General features: G+C 50.5%; 1 protein-coding gene across 2 annotated transcripts; it reads right to left on the minus strand.

The window, feature by feature from the left end:
* Positions 1 to 1082: 1082 nt before the first annotated feature.
* On the minus strand, positions 1083 to 23284 carry PITX3 (paired like homeodomain 3). 2 transcript variants are annotated; one of them, XM_038140502.1, is made up of 4 exons: positions 23011 to 23284; positions 8510 to 8650; positions 3664 to 3869; positions 1083 to 2673 (listed from the first exon to the last, which is right to left on the minus strand). In XM_038140502.1, exons 2-4 carry the CDS (start codon positions 8616 to 8618, stop codon positions 2110 to 2112), a joined length of 879 nt encoding a protein of 292 aa, XP_037996430.1. In that variant the 5' UTR covers positions 8619 to 8650; positions 23011 to 23284; the 3' UTR covers positions 1083 to 2109. The 2 variants fall into 2 exon arrangements, with proteins under 2 accessions (XP_037996430.1, XP_037996431.1); XM_038140503.1 differs by lacking the exon at positions 23011 to 23284 and adding an exon at positions 20219 to 20412.
* Positions 23285 to 23804: the final 520 nt, after the last annotated feature.

Here is a 23804-nt window from a genome sequence, read left to right on the forward strand (position 1 = left end):
TATGGTCTGAGATGTACTATGTTTATGTTTTATATGTTTACACTTGATCTTTCAACCCTTTCTACTGGTAGCTGTTTCAGTGCAGGATATCTTGGCTCCCAGATTTTGGATTAGCTCAGAGCAAAGAATAATCTGTTACAGTGAGGGTGAGCTGACACTAGTGACTGCTTCCAGCATCTGCTCACAAATATCTTCAGAAGCAACTGAACTGTGGAAGAGGCTTTGGCAAAAACTGAACAGTTTATGAGCTTGGTTTCTGAGAGACCTCTTACAGTGTCCTAGTGAAGATCCATTCTTAGCAAAGAACTTGCTTTCCCTCTGCATGCTGATGACATTGCAGAACATGGGTTATGTCAGATTTGCCTGTCCTATTCTTCCTGGTAGGACAGTTTGTTCTGAAGATATTTTAGGGCTGTTTTTTTTCTGTCTAAAGAGGAAAGTAAAATATTGGAGTTATGTTTTCCCTTGGAGCTTGTGCTTGATGAAGGGAAAGGTGATTGCACTGGGTAGAGATGTCCTGCTCCCCTGCTGTATGTGGAGCTTCCTCAGGCCCTCAGAGGGATCTGCTGCCTCCCTCTGCATTGGCAGCAGCTTTTCCAGGTGCTTGTATGGCTTAGGAGGGCCACCTCTGTTTTACAGCTTTCCCAACAGGGCAAGTTGAGCAGGGCAAGTTGCTGCACCCGGCACCTGCCCTGGGGACCACTGTTCGAGCCAGAGTGCCAGGGGGGGAATTCCCCTGCCCTGGGCTGTGGGAGCCCAAAGGCACTGACCCCATCCAGTGGGGAAGCCTGAGGCAGAAGAGGCTCAACCTTGCTGCTGCACTGAGTGCATGCAGACCAGGAACACAGAGGGGGCTTGTTTTCCTCTTCCTACTCTGTGTGTGGTCTTTTGTTGTTCTGAGAAGCCAGGTGTTTGATATGTGAGGAACGTGAACTACTCTTCCAAACTTCAGCCCCTGTTCCAACTCGGACTGCCTCATGCTGGTGCTTCTAAGGATGCTTTCCTTTACCCGGGCTGCTGGCACTTGATTTCAGAATCTTCAGATGCAGGTTTGTGCTTTCAATAACCACGCAAGCAGAAGCTTAAAGGGTTTGTGCCAACTTTTATTATCTTTTTTGGAAATGGGATTTGGGGAAGGGAAGGAGATGTGCAAGGAGGAGCTGATTGTTGCAGATGGGAATGTTTGGGATGTATGCTGGCGGCAGTGTGTCTGACCAAAATGACTGAAGCAGTAAAGCATGACAGCCAGGACACTGCCTCGGTGGATGTGCTTCCTTTACAGGGTTTTTGGTTTTAAGGTCTACTTTGTAGATTGTTTCACATCCAAAACAAGAAAGCATATTTTAATGTCTCTATATGTATTTGTGTGTATATATATATATATATATATATATATATATATATATATATATATATATATATACACACACACATACATACACATATTTCATATTCTTACAACCCCCAGCTCCTGAAGGTTTCAAGTCTGAAGGGCCAGTTGTATATATGCATTATAAAGAGATGATAACTGACTGAGACAAGGCTTCCTTACTGGCTGTATGATAAATAAATGGGCAAGGTATCTTTCATTGAAGTCTTGCACATGTGCAGAGAATATGGTTTAGCCAAGCACCAACTGGCAACCCGCCTCAAGCTGTCCTGTCTCTGGCTGTTTCCTGCAGGGGTGGTGTGAGGCTGCCTGTGCTGTCCCAGGAATTTGCGGGGCTCACACCTGTGGGGCTTGGAGGGGCAGATTGAAACATACTTGGTTGTGCTTCCCATGGGTCAGGCACCCTGCATGTTTGGGCTCCTGTTTCCCCGTGGGCCTTCCAGTAGACTCTTTTGGTTTATTTTACCATGGAGGAGAAGGTTTGGTGGGCAAGAAGGGAAGGGGTTTTGAAGGGGAAAGACAGTCAAAATTCACCATACAATAGACAAATCTTCATAAAGGTTCGTCTGCCTGCTCGTTCTTTTCTCTCTTTCTCTCCCTGTCTCCCTCTTATGCTGTCATGTTCACTCTCATTCTCTGCAGGACGTATGCTGTTGTAGAGCTAAAGGTCTCCTTTTGTCAGGCTAAGGTCGAGTCCCTGGTTGGCAGAGGGCAGCCCTTCATACAGGCCTGTCCACGGCGTACTGGCAAGGGCTCAGGTTGGAAGCTGCCGTCTGCACCGCTGGGTAGGTGAAGTTGGCGTGCTGCTTGGCCTTCAGCCGCAGGCTGGCCAGGCTGGAGTTGCACGTGTCCCTGTACATGTAGGGGCTGGCTGTTGAGGCGTAAGGACAGGCACTGGATGAGACAGCAGAGTTGAGGCTCGGGCTGTTCAGATTATTGATGTTTCCCAGGTTGTTGAGGCTAGGGGCCGGTACCCCGGTCACAGCAGTAGGGACCATGGATGAAGGCATGGTCATTGAGGTGATGGAGCTGGGTGGGGAGAACATGGGCTGGGAGGAGAGGGGACTGACATTCATGGAGTTGAAGAATGGAAAGCTCTTGGCTGAGAGCGGACTGCTGGCAAGCCCCTTGGTGGCCCAGTTGTTGTAGGAATAGCTGGAATACATGTCATCGTAAGGCTGCATCAGTCCATTGAACTGGGCTCCGAAGCTGTTCTTGCACAATTCAGCCTGTTGGTTCCTCTCTCGCTTCCTCCACTTAGCTCTGCGGTTTTTGAACCAGACCTGCAAGAGAGAGAGAGGGAGGCCATGGGAATTGCTCTGGCTGACCTCGAAAGGGGCCTTGCCCTGGTTTCTTTGCCCAGCAAGACAAGAGCTGTTGAAGGGCTGGCGATGCTTCCAGGGAGATGGGAGGCTGAGCATCAGGAAAGAGCTGCAGCAAGATGTCTGGGCTTCAGGGTCATCTCCCAGCAGGAATCACCAGGTGGTCCTCAGTCAACCAACAGAAACCCAAACCACTGCCATTTCACAGCACACAGAATAACTCACCTTAATCAACAAACAGATGCCCTTTATACAGAAAAAAGAGAGGAAAATACTTGCTGTATTTCCAAGAGACCACAGCCAGGAGGAGGGATTGGGGTTGTGTGACTTGGGAGCAAAGTATTTGAAGGATGTGACTTGAAAACTGCTGAACAAAGAAAATAACTTCTCTTCTTTTGAATTTGCCTCAGGACTGGCTTGGAGTGGGATGTTATAGGTCTGTCTTCTAACAGGAAAATCTGTTAGTGTTAGAGGGGCTCAAACAATATAACTTCCTAGAGCATGGAAGCTGCTGGAAGGCTATTCATGATGCTGCTAACTCATATTTCTAGTAGCAGAGAGAAGCTCTCACTCCAGCTGGAGCCCTGCCACACTATGCCTGTGACTGCACATTGATTTGGGAACCCAAAAGAGTGCCCTCCAGCAAGGGTAAGGCTGGGGAGTGATGGTACTGCAAGGAAAGGGTCTGCTGGTGGGCAGAGCCTGGGCTTTGAATCTACCTGTATAATTGCAAGGTGGCCCTAGATGGGGAAGGCACCACCAGCTTGGGGTATGTGTGCGGCAGGATGTGTCAAATCCCAAGGGCAGACCCTAGTGAGGTGTTTCCAAGACAAGGAAATTTTCTAGTGCTCCTAATTCCTTCCTTGGTTTGGGGACAGCTTGGTCATGTATCACGGCAGGCTTCTTCCCCACAAGCTCAGGCCCAGGAAGGTGGAAGGGCTGCAGTCCTACCCGGACTCGTGCCTCTGTCAAATTGGTCCAGACTGCAATCTCCTCTCTGGTGCTCATGTCTGGATAACGGTTTCTCTGGAAAGTGGCTTCCAGCTCTTGGAGCTGCTGGCTGGTGAAGTGCGTCCTCTGCCTCCGCTGCTTCTTTTTCAGCGAGCCGTCTTCAGGGTTGGAGTCGTCCGTCTGGTTTTGCTGGGACTTCTCAGTGTCTGTGCGAGAAACAGAAAAATGGGAGAGATCCCCTGAGTTAACTGGAGGGCTTGGATGCACTTGGGGAGCCCATCCTTGAGGCAACCAGTGCATGCTCAGTGAGGTCCCCTTCCACTGCAGCCACCAGGAGTGGTCCCATCTCCCTCTCTTGTCCTTGCAAGCAAGCATCCACCCAGCACCAAAACCCCCTTCATGCAGCACAGCTTGCCTTTGTTTAACTGCCATAACAGATGTTAGCTTCCAAGTGACCAGATTTAGATTTTCCAAACTTCCAATATTTGGGTTTCATTTACAGTTCACATGGGAGATAGTGGCAGAATTTATCCAGATCAGAAGGTTCTTACTGTGCTTAAAACTCTGTGCCTAAGGTGTCCTTTAGAAAAACTGAACAGAAATTGACACTTACGGCACAGCAAAAGATCTAGTCCTGTCCCTCGTGGACAAGGGATGGGAAAAGGCAAATTGCAAATTGATAGCAAGCTGAAGCTCTTCAATTAATTAAACCTGAGGAGCACAAATTTTCATTCCCCTTCTTCCTCCTTTACATTCTTACTTAGCTGCATATGTTTTGATTTTTGAAAAATAGGGAAAGGCCTCTCTTAGACCTTACCATGAAGTACTCCAGCATCTCCCTGTCTTTCTGCCCCTGCCCTCCTCCTGATCCACAGATCCCTCTCCTGGAGGCAGTGTCTTTTGTTTCACTGCCCATTAAAGTCTCAAAACTCTCTAGTGTTCACACTGATATCTCACTGAAATGTACAGCTCAGCCTCCTTCTGGGCATAGAGTCCATGTCTGCATGCTGAGCTTTTGGCTGCTGTGAGTGGAGGTGGGCAGCCAGCTGCTTCCCTGTGCCACAGCCCTTTTTGGGGGCTGTGCAGATACAAGCAGGCAAAATGCAAATCGGGGCAGAATGCAAATACAAATATCTTCCCTTTAGTTGTCCTAATAGAGTGCCCAACTGCTCAAATGTGGCACTTTCTTTTATGATGGAAGAAACCTATAGCTTGTGTTTAATTCTGCTGGGAATCAAGACAAATCACTGTAGAGGAAAATTATTCCAATGAAAATAAATAATTTCTGATGTTCAACTCCTTCCTCTGATCTAGAAGCCAGGTGAAGCATTTCCAAATGAAAATCAAGTCTTCAGCAGGGAGAGGAGGTGTTCTTTTACATTGGGAAATAGTCAGCTAAACTAAATAGAAATTTTTGCAAATAGCTCCCAAACTGTTTCACTTGAAGGAAGAACCTTTAAAAATATCCTGGAATCACTCTGCTAAAATTTAAATTTTTGTTTGGTTGCAGTTGTCTGAGTGGAAGCTAGTTCAAAAGGCTTCAAAGTCCAGAAGAATCTCAGCATGAAGGTGTCTGGTACAGCCCCTTAATGAGTGGGGAGGCAAGGAGACAGCAGCCTGGAATACAGTTGAGTCAGTGAAAAAAGGGATTCCACAAGTCAAATGGATGTGCTCTGGAATAATAGGCTCTGTCTTTTCCATTTAGTTTTTCTAGGGCATGCAAGAGGCCTAAAAGAATCTGAGCCCCCACAGAGACTGCTGCAGGGCAGTGCTGTGCCAACAGCAGGTGCTTTAGTGGGCCCCAGACCTTGAAGATGCTCCTGTCTTAGGAACCTGCTGCCACTACCCTCTTCCTGTGACAGTCTGTGAATTCAGAAATATTTTCCTGGTGTTCCTGGAAAATTCTCCTTGTACTTGCCTTTCTTCAAAGGGAGCAATGCTGGAGTTGCTCTGTGAACAGCAGAGAGCAGAGAGCATTTCCAGGAGAAGTGCTCGCTCTCCAGGGAGGAAACCCTGGGTGTGGTGAGTGGCTTGCTCCTCATCAGCCACCTCTGCTTCTGTAGCATGTCTGATGCTATCCATCAGCGGGAGTGTGAATGCGAGGACAGTGAGATGGCCATTGCTCACAGCAGCAGGTTATAAGTTGGTTCTTCTGAGCAGGAAGGTGTTATGTCCTGTTCTCAGCATCAGGATCACTTTGTGTTTCCATCCAGGGTGTACCTGTACAAGAACTTTCCCAGCACGCTCTTGAAACAAAGCCATAGGAATTGAAAAGTAGAATGAAAGAGCTTGGTTGTGGTCTTGTGGTACTCTTCTCATTTTCATGAGCATCTTTGTTAGTGGAGCCCATATTCAGCAGAACTCTTGGAAGCATGCTCTTAATGTGGATTTTTATAGTGGTTCTTGCCAAGAAGATTAATCTGATTTCTCTAGCTCAGTGCTTTAAACTGGTATTGGATGCAGGAGATTCCTGCACTATTCATCTGCAAAAGAGATTGAACGAGGAGGGATGCCACCCATCTGAGCTAGTTATTAGGAATGGCTCAATACAGATGAACAGGCAACATTGGGTTTGTTTGTTCATCTGCTGAGCCTGGGTTAATTAGGAGCCTGATGCATACAGGGGATGTGTTCTCACCAAAGTCCCTGACAAATACTTATTTCCAAAGGGGTTGCTGTGAAGTAGGAGGCTATGCCCTTACTGGGAACTCCTGCCCAGGGCTGCCCTTCTTCACTCAGGAAGAAATTATACCAAGAGCGAAAGAAAATGGAATGAAGGTACCACTGGTTTATGGGCTATATCTGGGTGAAAGAGATCACAATGTATCTTGTTTGGTATTTGTCTTCTCAACACCCTCTGGTATACCTACTTTCCATAAATCTTAAGTCTAAGGAGAAATAGGAATCCCAACTCTGAGCCTTGAAACATATCTGCAGTTCATCTTGGTGTTCTCTTTGTTTCCATACCTGCTAGCTGTGTTTCTTTCTGTATGTCATCTCTTTTCTGCTTCTTCTGTAAGCAGGGAATAAGTGTCCTCTGTAAAAGGTGTGGAGTTTTGACTGATTGCAGTGAGGAACCAAACTGTGGCAATACAGGGAAAGAAATGAGCCCAGAGGAAGGATGTGTGTGGCTTGAATCCATGCTGAGGAGCACAATATGGGGAGATGTGGGGCAGTTCTTTACCTCTCTCACTCCTCATCCTTGCTCTCCCCTTTGCTGCCTGATGAAACCTAATAGAAGGAGGTGTCACTAACCATGCCATAAAATTGGAGGACACTTGAGATCCCTGAATGCTGAGCCCAGACAAGCAAGGTTTGTGTTCACTTGTGTGGATGGATGAAGCAGGGCCAAGGAGAAGTAGCTCTCTTGAGGTGAGTCAAGAAGTGTCAGAAGTGCAGCTCTACCCCTGTTCCAGGCAGGCCTCGGTAGCCAGCTCTATTCTGCCTGACACTGCTGATGCATGGCTGCCATCAGCCTCTGCTGCAAAGGCACAAGCTGCCAGCATCTGCACACAGGTAATGCTGGCAAGGCACCTCCCAGAACCGTTTTATTTCTAGACTGCTTAAGACAGTGGGGAGTGATGTAGCCATGCATCCAACACTTATCGTCGCCCCAAAATAGGTTGTGGAATATATCTTGTACACATTCGCCCACTCGGTGAAATGACTGTGGCCATAGCTGGAATTAGCTGCTCATGCCTAATGGAAAGAAAAGTCAGTGCCTAAATTGGCACTTCTACAGCATGCCAGGGTGGGCTCAATAGGGAAGGCCACTTGAATGGAGACACTGCCATGCATCCAAAGCAGCTGACGAGGAGCCACTGAGCTTGGGGATGTGCCCAACTAAGGTACGTGTGCAGTGGGGAATTTGTCGGGCGGATTCTCTGACTCTAGTTATCCCAGCGTAACTCCCTTCATGATACTTTCTCTGGGGAATTTTAATCTGCATCATTATCCTTATTAGCTTTTGCACGCGGGTGAGCCTGGAGGCTTTACACGGAGAGCAGCGGGCTGTCCCCGGCCCTCACTCCCTCATGCTGGCACTGGCAGAAGCAGCTTTGCATCCTGACACATCCAGAATAACAAGGGATGGAGTGGTAACCGGACAGATGTAAAATCCAGAGGAAACCATAGCATTTGGTAGCTGAACAGATGTGAATGGTGATGTTCCTTATTCAGAGCCTGATAAAGAATTCAGCAGGCTTGGGGTTGGTTCAGCCTTTGGTAATGGTCAGAGGCCCCTCTGTGGGAGAGCAGTGAGACACAGGTGAGGAGACATTTTCAGTTAAAGCAGGAGCAAGAAGGACAAGTGCTTCCCTTTCATCTTAATGCATGAACCTGGAAAGTTCAGCCTGAGGTTTACCTTTACCAAGGAAATTTTAAACTCAAACAATTTAAACAGAGGTTAAAAAAAAAAAAAAAGGCAGTTTAAATTAGGTGTAACCTTCTGCACCTTGGATACTTCCTATGTTGTGGGGACAGGTCTCCTGCTGTGGGGATCCTGTTTAGGCAAATATAATAAAATCTTGATTGGGCTGTGACCTGACTTGCTTGGCTCTGGCCTGCCATGGGCTATACCCTTGTGAGCAGCGGCTTCCTGCAGCCAGGGCCAGATGACCCCACCACTGGGATGATGTTCTCACCCTCCCTCCCAATAGCTGCCATTGCAATATGGACCCTTATGCCTTTCCCCTGCTTGTTGGCACAGCCATGCTGCTATGGCATTTTTCTGGCTCCCAGTACAAAGGGAAACTGTCCTTCTGGGAGCACTGCAATCCACTGGCCACCCAGATCCACGAGCAAGGATGGGTCAGGGTTTTTCTTGTATCTTGAGCCTTGCACTCACCGCTGTGGTCCTGCCCTTTGCAGCTGTGCTCATGTTGAGGAGTTCCAGAGTCCGAGAGAGACAAGGCTGGGCTGCGAGCCTCCGCGTCTGCCAGCAGGTTGAAATCCATGGGGCAGGGATGGGCGGTGGAGAAGGAGGAATCTGAAAAACAGTAATCACAGGGTGATCAGAGAGATCAATGTCTGTATGACCTCTCCTCACCACCTCCAGCAGGGACTTGCCTTGAGGAAAAGTCTAGGAAAAGGAAAGGATCCCTGTGTGATCCTTGGACACCTTTGAGTTTCTTGGCTGGAAAATGGACATACTGGGCTTTCAGCTGAGCTTCCCTATCAATCAAAGATCATCTAGTGACACTTCTATTTGCAGCCTTCAGAGAAAGAGCCTCCAATTTATAGGTGACATTCAGACTGAAATAGCAACGCCGGGAGCATGCTGTGTAATGGAGATCTGAGGAAGTGGTTCTGGGCCAGCCAAGGGCTGTTAGCACCTTCCCCAGTCATCCCACCTCTCCCATCCTCCCTGTCCAGCTTCCCTCCTCTTTCTCCCTTGTTTCTCCACAAGCTGGCCAAGCCTAAGTAAAGCTGTTCACAGAGCACTGCATGCACACATCCCAAAAGAAAAACATTCCTATGCCTGGCACTCATAGGAAGGCACATCTGCCTGCACAGCCACTGCTACAGAGACCCAGGCAGTGCAAGTGGACTCCTTTGGGGTACATAAGGACCTCTGGAACCTGAATTAACATGGGAATCACATTTCACACACTTAGGTGCCTGGGAAAGGCTGTAGCAGGAGCTTGCTTCCAGCTTGAGATCATCCTGACTCGAGGCTCCCCATGTCCCCTCAAGAGACTGGCCTGTGCTGATGAGCCATCTTCCCTGGCTGAAAGCATCCCAACTGGGAAGCTGTCAGTGCTGCTCCCCATGACTGCAGGAACCACTGTGACTCTTCTGCCACCTCTTTCCCTGTCCCAAGATCAATTATTTTCATCATTCACTTCCTTATGGACCCTGCACCCTCCATCTCTATTTCCTAAAGGAACTCAGCTGAGAGCACCCCTTAGTTCTGACCACACTGCATGCTCATGAAGAGGCAGGCATGAGGCAGTAAGTGTTCCAAGCCTAGCTACATCCCTTGCAAAGGTGAGCTGGTCCTGTCCTAGCCCCTAATCTGAATTTTGGATCATAACCCACCAAAACGCAGGATGTTTCACTGCCACCAGTGCACAGTTTATGAAGGCTGGATTAATTTGAGGGGACCACAGCAGCTTCTGAAACTTCAGCCACTCCCAGCTGATCCCTCACTTTTCCAGACAGGGATCCTTTTCCTCTAAGACACAACAGCTGATAAATTGTGCCAGGATCTGGGACCCCTAGGTTTAGGGAAGTTTGGACCAGGGGTTTGGAACTTTCAAACTTTAGGTGGAGATCAGTTGTGAAGGCTGGTTCCTGGGTGGTGAGGGATTGCCCAGCCCCTCAAATCCATGCGTGTCAGGGAGGGAACGTGCTGAAGACAGTCTGGACTGTGTTAGTTTTTAGACATGTAAACAAGAGATTAATCACATAGCTGTTGCACCTCATTTGGACGTGGATGACAGTGACTAAGAATGTATTTTCAGAGCTGTCTAAAGCCTCCTTTAGTCAATTTGTACAAGGCTGCTGCCAGGGCCCAGGGCTGATCCCCATACCTGCAGTGTGCTTTCCAGGCTGTAATGAGAGAGAAAAGAGCCATTTCTAATGGTTATCTGGCTGGCATCTGCAGCAGATCTTGCTCACAAAACCCCTGTAGTTTCCCTTGCTCTTCACTTGGCTTGACCTCCGTTCACTGCCTGAGAAGTCCACCACGTCTCCCAGGTACTGGTGGGACAGTCTCAACACCAACCTCAGTCAGTGCTCTCTGGAAGCAGCACATAACAAACTAGGACCTGGTTCTGGTTTCCCAGACCTTTGCCTTTCTCTGGGCTTCTCCTCTCCTGTGGGAGAAAAGTGGCAGGACTCTGGCTTTGCCATGAGGCTGGTTTCCATTTCCACTTTGTGGCAAGCCTGACCTTTGGTGTCTGCTGGCTGCGTTAAGCTCCTGCCAGCAGCCAGGCACAGCCCTGTTGCATTCTGCAGTGTGTACATACATGAAGTGATGTGACAGGGGCTGTGTTTTCTTTAATACCTTTGCATGGAGTAGGGGAGTCCATCTGCTGCTGATATTGCCATGGCTTTTAGCATTACTCTCAGAATTATGCAGAAACGCGCAGTGAATTAATTCCACGGATTAAGTCTTGATTAAGATGTGTGTCACTTTGCTGTCTCAGAATTTATTAAGAGCCCTTCTTGAGTCTGCAGCAGATGGAATTTCTGCCCAATGTTTGTAGATGATAATTTCCCCTCTTCTACAGCCATTTGCATATGATTGCATCTGTCAAGCACAATTTCCTCTCTTCTAGAGCTTGACACTGTACTGGACGATTTAAGGAGGAATTCAGATCCTTGCCTCGCTGTAACTCAAGGACAGTGTCCTCCTGTGCAGGGTCCTGTTTGCTCTTTTTTCCACATCTTGCATTGCTTTCATCTACACAAACTAGAATGAAGACAGGAAAACCAGGGAGGAGTATCTTACATAGGGAAGGTTCCACAGGCTTAAATGACAACACAAGGTACAAGGCTCAGGAGAACCTAGTCCTGGTATTGAAAATTTATGCCCCAACCTGGGCTGCACCAATGCAGTGGTTGCAAAGTTCATCCAAGCTGCTGGACACAACATAGCTTGCTTAGCCTGCCTCAGAGATACAGTGGGCATTTAGATTAAAACTGGTTATGAAGGGTGGCCAGTATTCAAGTTTAAACTGGGACTTGTGGCTGAGCACAAGTTCGCTTTGTGAACTGAATTTAAAAGCAGGAGGATTTCAGAGAGAAGATGATGTATGTATATATGTAATTACATAACCTACTGCGTGTACCGTTTGTGGTGGCATCAAGGAATGCTGTCTCAGTCTGCTCTGAGCAGGTCATGGAGAAGCAAAAGCAAGGGGAGAGAGGGATCTACTCAGCATGATTATAAAAGCAGGAAAAGTGTGCCATGGTGATTGCACGTGAGCTCTGTACCAATGTATTTACCCAAAGGCAACCCCATGCTACTGACACAAAAGGCTGTAAGGTATTCTTCTAGATTATACAGCCCTTTTGAATTTAAAAAAATGTGCTTTTGTCCACATTGGCTCAATCTTGCTGTAGGCAGAGACATTAAAAAAGTCAACGCTAAACCTTCATGGCATTTCTACTAAGTTGTTTGCCCAGTGTCAAAGAATCATTGAAATAGGCAACTCAAAAGTATTTTTAGATAAAATCAAATTTACCATCTTCATCTGACTCTTCATCTCACTTTCTTTTAACATAAAAGAACAGTTTCTTTAGGGACACCTCCTGTACTAGCAACATGCAGCCAGGCTTCTCAGAGGCTTCAGTTTTGTAAAACTAGCCATGGCTCCCAGGCTGCTCCAGCACTCATAACTCCTTCCATTGATGTGTTATTGCCCCTGAGATAAAGGTTCCCAAACTTGTAACAAACACATCTCTCCTTCCAGTCACTGCCCATGTGCGTCCTCTCCTTGGTGCCCATGTGAACAAGACCCTCCAGCCAGACAGGGAATTGCCATCCCTTCTCCATGGGCATGGTGGAGGGCAGGGGAAGAGCAATCCTGGCTCTAGGCCTTTTCTCTTTTCAAATGTTCTCCCTTTCTATTTCTGTGTCAGCTCCCAACTGCTCAAGCCAGGGACATTGAGGCAGTAGAAGGAGGACACTCCTTCGTGAGGAGGGCAACCTTGTTTACCTGAAAACAGAAACAAGGGTCCCTGTGACCCGTCTCCTGCTTCTCTGTAACGCACTGCTCCATCACCTGGGAGCAAGGAGGATTTTGCTTGGGTGTTTTTTTCTTTGAAGGGGTGGGAAGGAAACATAGAGGCTGACTTCAAGCAAAGTAAGACTAATTATAGGGGTGGCTTTTGTGATGTGGGTCTTGCCCATTGAGAGCTGCCTAGAGACTGACTAGTGTGTGCTGCTCAACTCTCTGCATTGCCTGCAGGCTTCCTGCTGGACCTGCTTTTGGCAGGTTGATCTGGAAGTGAAAAGCTGTCTCTTGCATTGTTTTGATGTTATTTGACTTCCCATGGGCATGCAGGGGTGCTTCAGCAAGGACCTGATGCTTCAGGTTCCAAGATAGGAGCACAAGGACCACTGATGACCCAAGGATAGGAGGGAAGCCCTAAGCTGGCCTCTCTCAAGCAGATCAGCACAGCCCTGTGGATCTCTGAGTTTCCTGCCTCCAGCCAGGGCCAGAGTAGCTGAATCTTCTGCTTGGAATTGCTGATCTCCACAAAGAGTTCAGGGTTACCCCTCAGGCTGAAAGGTGCTCTGCAATCATTTGGGGGGAAGTGTCCTTTCATTCTTGCATCCCCTGAGGTGAAGATATGATGTTACACTAGACTCTTAGGGTCAGAGCTGTCTCTTCCTGCTCCATCAATCGCAGAAGTCAAACTACTGCTGATTGCTTCACTCCTCCCATGCTCATGTTCCCTGTGTGCTGGCTTACTTTTAGGAGAGACAAACATTTGGGCTTCTATTTAAATGTACATTTTCAGGAAGGTGATCTGCCTCTGTACTTCGGTCCCCATGAGGGGCTGAGGCAAGGTGGAACAGGCCCTGCCTCTCCCTCTGCTTCTTGTCAAAGAGGAAGTGATTGAGAGTGTGCCTGTTTTCTTGAGGAAGAGTGTTTTGTTCTCTGGATACATGTGTTTGTTCAGGCTATGGTGCCATCAGAGTGCCTGTGGGCTGGAATTAAAAGTACCACATGAGCACAGCGCATGAATTGTGCAGCAACCAAGAGTCAGATTCTCTTTGCTGACCAACACAAGTGCTGCCTGTGAGGTGCTCTTTCCCCACTGCTAGAAAGCAAGAAGGATGGGGTGCAAAATGAGTTAATATTTTTTTCCTTGAGACTATAGAATTATAACTATGGGGAGACCAAGGTCACCCACTGCTAAACATCTCAGTGTAGCTTTAAATCTCTAATCTTAATGGAATTGCAGCAGGAACCAAGAGCAACCATTAATCACTGGAAGATAAACAGCAGCAGCCAACTGGTGACCCGGAGCACAGGGCCATTATGGGACAGGAGAGCAAGCTGCCTGCCTCCAAAAACATCAGGCTGTGCACAGCCTCAGGCTGCCTGAGCAGTGGTTTCGGGTAGAAGTGGATCATTGACCTCCAGCAAGGGCTGAGTCACAGGTTATAATAAACTTTATTTCTCGATTTAGTCCCTACAGCTGGGCACTAACCCCTGAGCTCCTGAGGGTGGCTTGGTAGTGGTGTGTGCTGCTTTGAAGAACATGGTTTAGGGGTTTTATTCCTCTCATCAGTAGGACTTGCCAAAGCTCCCTGAGGCACTTAGTGGCTTTGTTGTCAGAGCAAGTTGTCTGGCACTGCCCCACACATGGATTGGGCCACAGAGCACTGAGAGCTGTGCATGGTGCCATGGAACTGCAGTAGCCCAGGCTCTTGCTGCCAGGCTTCCTGGCCACAGCTGGCAGCAAGGACCTGAGAGCTGGCAGCTCTCTGATGAGGGGTCCAGGTTATTTCTCTTTTTGTGCGTGGCTCTAAGGAGAAGTTCCCAATAATGTGAGGTGGGAAGAGGGTGAGGAGGTAAGGCGCTGACACTGACTTGCCTTATGAGGCAGGTAAAACTATTTGACTGTTCTGGGATTGTATCCTTCATCTCAGAAATCACGTAAATGAGCGTATCTGAGCTGGTGGAGGTAATGAAGCAAAATTATTTTAAGTGCTTTCAGATCCTCAGATAAGAGGTGCTAGGAAAATGCCCAACCATGCTGGACACTGCCTAATGCATTTCCTGGGGGCTGGAGGTAGCCTGCAAGATGGGAGCAGGCCACTTGCTTCCCTCACATTGACATAAACCTCCAGCTGGAGAGGAGGATGATGGCCGAAACCTCTGCTCTGGGTGGCAGAGGGTTAATAAACTGTCTGTATTCCAGAGGATTATCACAATGGAAATGTCCCAAGGATTGACAGCTCCATACCCATGTCCACAGCAAAAAAAAGCCCACAATGGAATGTGTCCTGTTCGCTTATTTGATGGGCTGCACTGTGCCCCTGTGCTGTGGAAGCGCCCTGATGTCACCATGCCCCACACACAGTGCATCGTTCCCCACAACAGGTGTGTCTGCAATCCCCCACACTGGTGCAGACCCTGCCAAGCTGAAGCATTGGCTTCTGCAGAGGCAGGGTAATGTGCTTGGGCTTGGCTTAAAGCAAGTTCTTTACAATAGTATCTTTAGACCTCAATGCTACCCTTAGCATACCTGGATGGTTTCTGAAATGGCACACAAAATTTGGAAACAAATTGCTAATCTTAGCACAAAAGAAAAGCCCTGCCAGACTTTCTGCAAAGTTGCTTTTTTTTCTCTAAATTAACATTCATAGTTCTTGCATTCTTGTGAGCATTGTGCTTCAGGTCTCACTGTGTCCAGCCGTGTTTCCAGTGTCTCTTAGACACTATGCCTCAGTGGGGTGTTTGGCACCTTGGATCTATCAACCAGGACTGGGATTTTTATTCTGACAGACTGTGCAGCTATATTAACAAGGCTACGCTTTGTTATGGCTTACTTTGTTTGTTAGGCATCTGGAACAAAATAAATCAGCAAAAACTCAGTTTTGCCCAAACAACTTTCAATTGCAAAAAGTTGCTGGCATGGTGTGGATCCACCATGCAGGAGTGCTAGGAGTGAGAGCATGGTCTGCAGTTATAGGAGAAGAAAAGTCCTTTAGGGAAATTAATCCCTTTGTTTTCGGGAAGGGAGAAAAAAGGCTGATTTCAGTAAGAAATTCTGCCTGGGAAAATCTTGCAACTGAAATAAAGGATCTACTAAAGTGGAGTGCCAGCACTGACCTGGCTGGAACATACTGACTCTGTTCATCCCCACCTGCCCTTGCCCACTCTTGCAGCCCTGTCAAGCTGGCTGCAATGCAACTTGAGGGATCTGCCTGCATCTGCATGAGAGAAATAGCTCACAGCCACAGTGTACAAGGGATCGGGATCTGCTCTTGGGGAGCCAGGAGCAAGATGAGATAGTTGCAAGCCAGGATCCTGGGCAGAAACAAGAGGTGCAGGCAGCCTGTCTGCAGCTCAGCTGAACACGCACTGCTCATGCAGCAGCAAAGGCCACCAGGGCCTGGCATCAGCAGATTGGTATGTGTTGCTGTATTTAGTTGGGCAATTGTATAAATTTGACTAATTATTCTGGCAGTCAAAGGAAACTGGCCTGATTCCTATGGGGGCTGTGCTTGCAGAAGAGGGGCTGGGTCATTTCTGTATCTCTATAGTTGTAAAGTTGGCTCATTTTAGGGAGGCCCAGATAGCTCTGTGGCTCCAGCTGCTGTTAGGAGATTTGTATGCAGATGAAGGGCAGTGGCTAAATCAGATGTTATCGAAGATGTAAATGATTCTCACAATTAGTAAACACGTTCAAGAAAGTTCATCATCAAGTGGGTAATACAGGGGCTTGAAGGTTGGGATGGATGCCCTGCCACCAGCATGTCACACCACTATGGCTTTATGACCTCCATGCCACTGTAGGGCTGTCAGTGTCTGCCATCCATCACCACTTCTGGAAATCCTTTCTAGAGAACTTCAACTTGATCATAAACATTTGTTCTATGACAGAACTTAGCAAAACCAGCAGCTAGAAAGAAGTTTTTTGGGGGGGAGGGGTGGTACTAGATCGTTGTTTTAAAACAACCTGTCAGAGCTCAGCGGGTTGCAGAGCTGCAAAGGGAAAAGGGGTAACTGCCAGAAATTCTGTGATGGCCCCACCAACCACCATGGCCAACGAGCAGCTCTGTTGGTTAAGGGAACAAGAGCCCAGAAACTGCTGGCTTGCTCTGAGGGATGTGTTGTCTCACTGCAAACCGGCAGTGCTGGAGGGAGTCGAAGTCTGCTGTGCTTGGCTGTAAAGTTTCCTGATGATTTTTCTTTTTTTTTACCCCCAAGTAATTTGTATTTAAATTTTGTTTAAAGCTCTCTGACAAGAAGACCCTTGCAGAATGAAGACTGCCGTGAATAAAACAAGTGGATGATCTCAGCTCACAGTATCCCTCCCCTCTTCCTTGCGATACTGCAGCTAGTAGGGCTGGGGCAGGAGGAGGATGGCTCCGGGATGGATGCTGGAGCTTGCTCCCTCTCCAAACTCCATCTTTGTGGACCTTGCAACATGCCCTGAAGGTCAGCCTGTTTATCCAGACACTGTTTGAAGGGGCCGAGGGAGGCGATTAGCAAACAGTGCCGGGGCCGATCCCGCAGTGCTTGGCACCAGGCCTTTGCCGGCGGGATCGGTCCCGCGGATCGCCCGGCTTTCCTGCCGTACACCGGCCGCGAACGCTGCGCGGATCGGGGGCGAGGAGGAGGAAGGGCGGGTGGGTCAGCAAAGAGGGCTAGCTGCCCTTCTCTCCGAGCCTCTCGCCCAGAGGCCCCACTCGAGGCCGTGGCAAAATGTCTCACGTCCCTAAATCCAGGGCACAACAGTCGCTGCTAAAGCAAAACCAAGAGGTTTCACTTTGGGAATCTTGAAATGTGGGAGTGTGCTGCCTAAGGACTGTATACAAAGTCTGCTGGGGTTTTTTTTGTTTTTGTGTTTTTTTTTTTTTCCCCTCCACCCCTACTCCTCCTTCCACACACCTCCCCCTCCTTTCCCCCGCCAAATCCTCAGTTTTTCCATCTGCTCGAGGCCGCATCCCATGCGGAGCCCTGGGAGGTAGGCAGTTTGGGTGGGTAGGAGAGGAAGCTGCAGAGCCCTAATTACTCAGCCAGTCTGGCCCTCGGGCGATCCCATCAAAGCGGCTCGGAGAGAAAAGGGATGGGGCAGAAGGATGTGAGCCATCTCACAGCGCTGCTGCCTGGGTCACACCACGTCCCGTCCACGGACGAGCCTGCTCCCGGGACAGGGCCGTACAGCCAAAAGTGCCTCTGCCTGCCCAGACCCTGTCACCCTGAGAGCAACCTCTGCTGCAGCTCCAGGGCCAGGGAACAGCTTTCCAGCCTCCTACCCTGGTCTGCAACTCGGGCATATCTGAGCTCAGGCACTGGGGCACTGTTATTAAAACCCACCCAACACAAAGTAAGCTGCAAAACCCTTTTAACGGGCTAAGAAAGTCCGTATTTTTCATCGATTTGGTATTTCTGCTTAGGTATGGATTCATACGGAGGCTGACCTTTACAGCTCGATTAATTTACCTTAACGATCTAATTTTTTAAAAATTATCCTAGTACATCCAGTCCTCTAAAAAGCCTTATTTATTTTATTTTGGAAGAAAACCTCCATGCATTTACTTTTTAAAAAGTAAAGCCTTGAAATAAGTGCAAACAAAAAAACCCCAAACCCAACTCACAGAACTGGAAGTTGGGATATTGTGGCACCAAAAATAAAACTGATGGAACAAACAGGGAATTTCATGTGGTTTTCATTGTCAAGTCTAAGCTCAGAAACAAACAGGAAATAAAAATGGCTAAAACAAAAGAGATTTCTTTTAAACTGTGTTCAAATCTAAGTGGGGAGCTGCTTTATGTGGGAGGGATTCTATGTTTATTTGCTTTTCAAAAAAAGGAGTAAATAAAAACGTCCACACACAGACAGGTCAACTTGATTTACCATTAAATCCTCATGTTTCACAATGGTCATTTATAATCAGCTTTTTTAAAAGAAAATTAGACTCATATAAATGGCAGCATTGCAAAGCAGAGAAAAGGCAACGGGTGGTGGGAAGGCTGCTTCTGTTTTAAATAAGGTTGAGGGGAAGACAGAATGGAAAGAGAGAGAGGTGGAAGTAACTGCGAACCTCTAGTCATTTGTTTCATTCCATCTTCGTACTTTTTCAGTTTTTGCAGAGAGCTCGGCAGGTGCTGAGCATTCCAGCCTGTACCACACCATTGAAGCTCCCCAAGCAGCAATTTAATGTACGTATTTGAAAAGAATAGCCCATAGGAGCAGTGCTGTGTGATTCAGAGTGGCATATGTGCTGTGCCTCCCAACAGAAGTATTTCTTAGCCTCTCAGATTTGGGATTGTGAGCTTGTTTGATAGAAGTTTACAAACAGGTGTCTTGATTACAGTGATCTGTGATCTCTGATGGTGATTTTTAGGGGTTAATTTAGTGCACTCAGGACCCAGCTCCCCCAAGCTGGAGATCTGCTAAGATCCCCAGTACCTGCAGTCCCATTAATGCATCGTAGAACATTTTGAATAGTTGAAAAATCAGAGGGACAAAATTAATAACAGTTTCTGCAAATCCATCTCTGGTTTCCCTCCTCTTTTGCACTATTCAAAAGGGTGTAAATGTTTATTTTCTGGTGGAGCTGTGGTTTAGGAGATAGCAAAGAGCATCAGATTGAGGGTCAAGGGACAGAGGCTGTATTTCTGACTCGGATCAGGAAATTCTGCCAGAGCTCAGTTTCTCCTCAGCTCAACAGGGATATTTCCCTTCATGCTAAAGCGTCCAGAGATCTACGTATAGGAGTCTCCTGAGGAGAGAGATCAAAAGGTTCAGCTCTTCAGAAATGAGTGTTCCAAAGATGAACCTACACCCTGAAAATCAGTGGTAAATTTCTTGTTTAGAGGTAAAGGATTGGCTCTCTTCCTGAATCTGCTTGGTAATACTCTGATACTGATGGGAAGAGAAGAGAGAGACCTCCTTTGCTCACTCCCCACCTCTTTTTAAAGCCTAGTAACAGAAATGTTTCTTAGCTTCTGCCCAGCTAGATCTCCTAGGTCTTTCCTGAAAAAAAACTTTGAATATTTAAATTTTTTTGCCAAAACCCAACAGATCTATTGCTAACCGTCCCATAGGAATTGCTCTGGCTAGGCTGCCATACATGTCCTCCTCTGGGGTCAGAGGGACATGAGGATTCAAGCAAATCCTTTCCCACAGAAGTGACCCCCCACTCTTTACTGAGTCTGGCCCTTGTGCTGGTCCCTTGTGCTGCCAAGCTTCCAGGATCAGCCTGTGGACTCCCTTAAATGCCCCAAGGAAGCCCAGAGCTAATAACCAGCTTCATTCAATTCCCAGTCACATTATTATCCAATCTGCCAGAGGCATTAATATTCAGAGGTGAGGCGGGAGGAGGGCAGGGGTGCTGGTGAGGGGGAGCAGCACACAAAGAAGAGGAAGGGAAGTGTGGCGGACTGGCCTCAGAAATATTCCTTCTCCAGCCGTCCGAAACCCCAGCCTATTTCAGCCGGGTGTTGACAATAGAGGGTTTTTCCAACAGCCTCAGCACAAACTTTAATACCAGCTGGTAGAGACTGTTCCCCAGCCAACAGCAAATGCCCAGCCTTGGCACAGCCTAATACCCACCAGCCCCAGTGGCCCACAGCAAGAGGGGCAGCTTTGCCCCTTCTGCCATCAGGCCCTAAGTAAATAGCAATCTTCCATTTTTAAACAGCCAGATAAATAGCTGAGCCTGCTCAGAGACGCCACAGCCTCCTGTTTCTGACCCTCCTCCCTCCATGGCACCATAGTCTCGTCCCGTTTCCTTCCTGATGCAGAGCGCACAGCTTGAAACCAGCAGATCTCCCCATCTGGGACTTTGTTCCCAGACCCAGGTACCTCCCCTGTCCCCAAGGCCAGGGCACATGTGCCAGGTCACGAGACAGACCTCATGTCCCCTGCTCATCTCATCTTCCTTTTGGAGCGGTCTCCTAGATCAGGTTTCTGGCTTTTTCTTTTTGGCAGTCTCCAAAGTCAGCCTCACCTCTCAATCTCAAGGTTTTGGGTAGCATCTGACAGAGAGAAGATACAAGGGTTTTTTTGCCAGCTCTTCACAGGGAACATTAACCAATACTTTTGCAATCCAGTCACAATTTGCCGAGCTAATAATTGCCTGAATTAAGCCCTTGTATAAACGTAATAGGTATTAATTGAGGCTTGCAACAGTTTCTCTGACAAAGATTAATATTGGTTTTTAAAGCAGTGTCTTGGACAGGAATGTAGGTGGGCTTGCATGGGCAGAATCTGGGCAGCAAGTCAGGCAAATCAAGGAACTACAATAACAGCAGGAAAACCACCGCCCTTGCCCAGACCCCTCTCCAGGCTGACATGGAAAAAAGTCACTCTGTGAGGTTCCTTCTGAGGAGTACTGGGCATGGTGTGACAATTTGCTAATGAAAAATAATAATTAAAAAAATAAAAATCAAACTCTGCTCTTCTTCAGCAGACATTTGTGAAAACTGAAAGCAGCTACCATGACTGGATATTCCCTCCAGAGCCAGAAGGCAGCCTTTTGTCCCTCACAGCGAGGCACCATCAAAGCCTGCACAAACACCTATCCACTTCAGCTCATCGGCAGGCTGAGGGGCTTGGACGTGGTGCCGGGAGCCAGGGAGACACTGATCCCATCACCGAAAAGGTGGTCCTGTCTCTGTCTTGGGAAGATGGGACAGGAACAGAGGTGAGACTCTGAAAGACAGCTTCCTGAGCACTTCCTTCCAGCATCTCCCGAAATTCCAGATGGGAGGGAGCCATTTCATCCCTAGCATCCTGTTTTCCAGGCCACGGGCCACGTGTGGAAGACCCACAAGTTTGTCTGGGGGACGCCAAATCCCTCTCTTTCCTTTCAGCACTGGACTCCACTTAGAAAGTGGACGGGTCGTGCTCCCATCAGTCGGAAGTCTGCTTCCCTCTCAGGTGAAAGAACGGCAAGGACATGAGGGATAAGTTTTGATTTCTGCACTGCCAGCTCGAAGCATCAAAGGGGTGCGGCGGCCGGGAGCTCACCTCCAGGCTCTGCGGGGCACCGGCGTCCAGAAGCAGCGTGTTCCTCTGCGGCTCCCGTGCAGAACCGAGCTCTGCACCCGGTAACCCGGCGGACCGGGCGGGGAAGGGGTGCGGAGTCTCGGGAGCTCCGGCCAAGGGACTGCTGCCCCGAGCTGCCTAACCCCAGCCGGGCAGGGAGGGGAGGGGAGGGGGGTGGGGGCTGCGGCAACCCCCATCAGCGCCTCTGCAGGGCCCTGGCTGTGCCGGGGGGTGGAATCCAGTCCCCTCCCCGCTCGTCCCCTCAGCTGTCCAGCCGCGGGGGCGCCGGGTGAACGGCCGACAGGTGTGCCCTGCATGGCGGCACCGGGCCTGCCGCCCCCCTCCCTGAGCCCGCTCCAGCAGCTGCGGCGAAGCGCCGGCATCGGCCCCCGCCGCGGTCGCCCTCCCCCGCCAGAGCCGCGGCCAGCCGGGACGCACCCGTTCCTTACTCCTGCTCCGAGGAGGAGGTCGGGGGAAAGGACAAGGGGGTGCCGCACTGGCGGGCTGGCTCTTCCCCCGGAGCCGCACTCGTTGAGCGGGAAACAGACGGGGCAGCGGACAGTACCGGGCTCCGCCGGGAGCCCGCTCCAGTCGGCCGGCCTTCCCGGCCGCTCAGCGGGACGGAGGGACGCCGCTCCTCACCGTGCCCCCGGAGCCGGGGAGGCGGGAGAGCCCGTGCAAGCGCCCGGAGGCCCGACAGCCGGTTCTGCCCGCAGCGTCCCAGCGCCGGCCAGCCGCGCTCCGGCAGGGTGGCTCGATGCTCCCGGCAGGGTTGCCGCGGGGTCGGCGCTCCCTCCACGTAGCCCGACCAGGTCTATTATTCCCGGTCAGGTCCCTGGAACCCCATCCGCCGGCGCGCCGCAGCCAGCGGCGTCCCGGGACGAATGCGCTTCGTCCGCCGGGGCCGGCTCGCTTCTCCCCGGCGCTACAGGGAGGTCGGCTCTGCTGTAAACAGGAGCCAGCCCTTACATAAATATAATTTATCCAACTGTCCAAAAGCCGTCGGGCTGCCTTCCTTTTCCCCGGCGACATCTCCCCGCCTCTGCTCCCTGCGCCTTTCTGCCCGGACCCTGCAGACAGCTGAGTCCCAGCCCGCAACGCCGTTATTTACAGCGAATCCCGGCTAATTTAAACAGCCCCCTGCCCCGCTCGTCCGAGTGGAAAATGACTAAGTTTAGCAACGGCGCGAGACTACAGCAGCGCTTGTCGGAAAGGGGCCCGCGTCGGCCCCGAGGGGACGGTCGGGGCTGGGGCACCCCGACGGCGGCGAGCAGGGGGTCGCCGGGCCCTACAAGAGCAGAGCAGTGGAAGGGCCGCGCCCCGCTGCCAGGCGGGCAGCGCTCCCGGCAGCGATAGGGGACAGTTCGGCGGCGCACAGCCCCGGGACCCCTTCTGGATGGCAGGGCAGGGCTCTATCCGCCCGCTCTCACCTGGTTGCCGCCTCTTGACCCACGGGAGGCGACGGAAAGCCGATCTCGCGCTGAACTGGGGCTGACCCCGTGCTGCCGAGCACGGCACACCTAGCCACCCCGCCGGGGATGCTCTTACCCTGCGCCAGCATCGAAAAGGTTACGGCCGGCCGGGCTAGTACGAAGGGGCTCGGAGTGAAAGGGGGAAAGAAGGTCGCCGGAAGGCCGGGGACAGAAAGGCACTTACAGTGGCTCCAGCTGCGGGTTCGGCTGAGCGGACTTAATCCTGCGAGAGGAGCGAAGCTGACCGCCGCCCCACGCCCCGGGCTGCTCTGCCGCTGTCAGAAAGTAAATCCCCCCGGCTCCCCAGCCACTCTGCGCGTCGCTGCCGGCCCGCGGCTCACGGGGAGGGCGGAGGCGGAGGGCGCCGGCCGACTGCCTCCCATTCACCCTGGCCATTCACTTTATGGCGGGCGGCCGGCGCCCCCCGCCAGCTGCACCGGGCGCCCCGCTCCCGCCCGCCCCATTCCAGCTGCGCGCCCGCCGCCGCCCGCCCCGTCCAGCGCCCGCCGCCCCAGCACCGCCCCCCGCCCGCGCCGCCCAATCGCCTCGCGGCTCATTTACATACGGCGCCAGCCCTGCTCTCCGATTGGCCGAGGAGGGCGGCAGGCCGCGCCGTTCCGCGCTGGCCCCGCCCCGTCCCGCGCGCCGCGCAGGGTGCGGGGCACGTCCCGGGCGCGGGGCTCCGCGCAAAGCGCCAAGCCAGCGGCGGTGCGGGGACACGGTGCCTGCACACCCATACACTGCTCCTGGCTCCGCGCAAAGCGCCAAGCCAGCGGCGGTGCGGGGACACGGTGCCCGCACACCCATACACTGCTCCTGGCTCCGCGCAAAGCCAGCGGCGGTGCGGGGACACGGTGCCTGCACACCCATACACTGCTCCTGGCTCCGCGCAAAGCCAGCGGCGGTGCGGGGACACGGTGCCCGCACACCCATACACTGCTCCTGGCTCCGCGCAAAGCCAGCGGCGGTGCGGGGACA

Source organism: Motacilla alba, chromosome 6 (assembly GCF_015832195.1).
Source record: "Motacilla alba alba isolate MOTALB_02 chromosome 6, Motacilla_alba_V1.0_pri, whole genome shotgun sequence".
Lineage (NCBI taxonomy): Eukaryota > Metazoa > Chordata > Aves > Passeriformes > Motacillidae > Motacilla > Motacilla alba.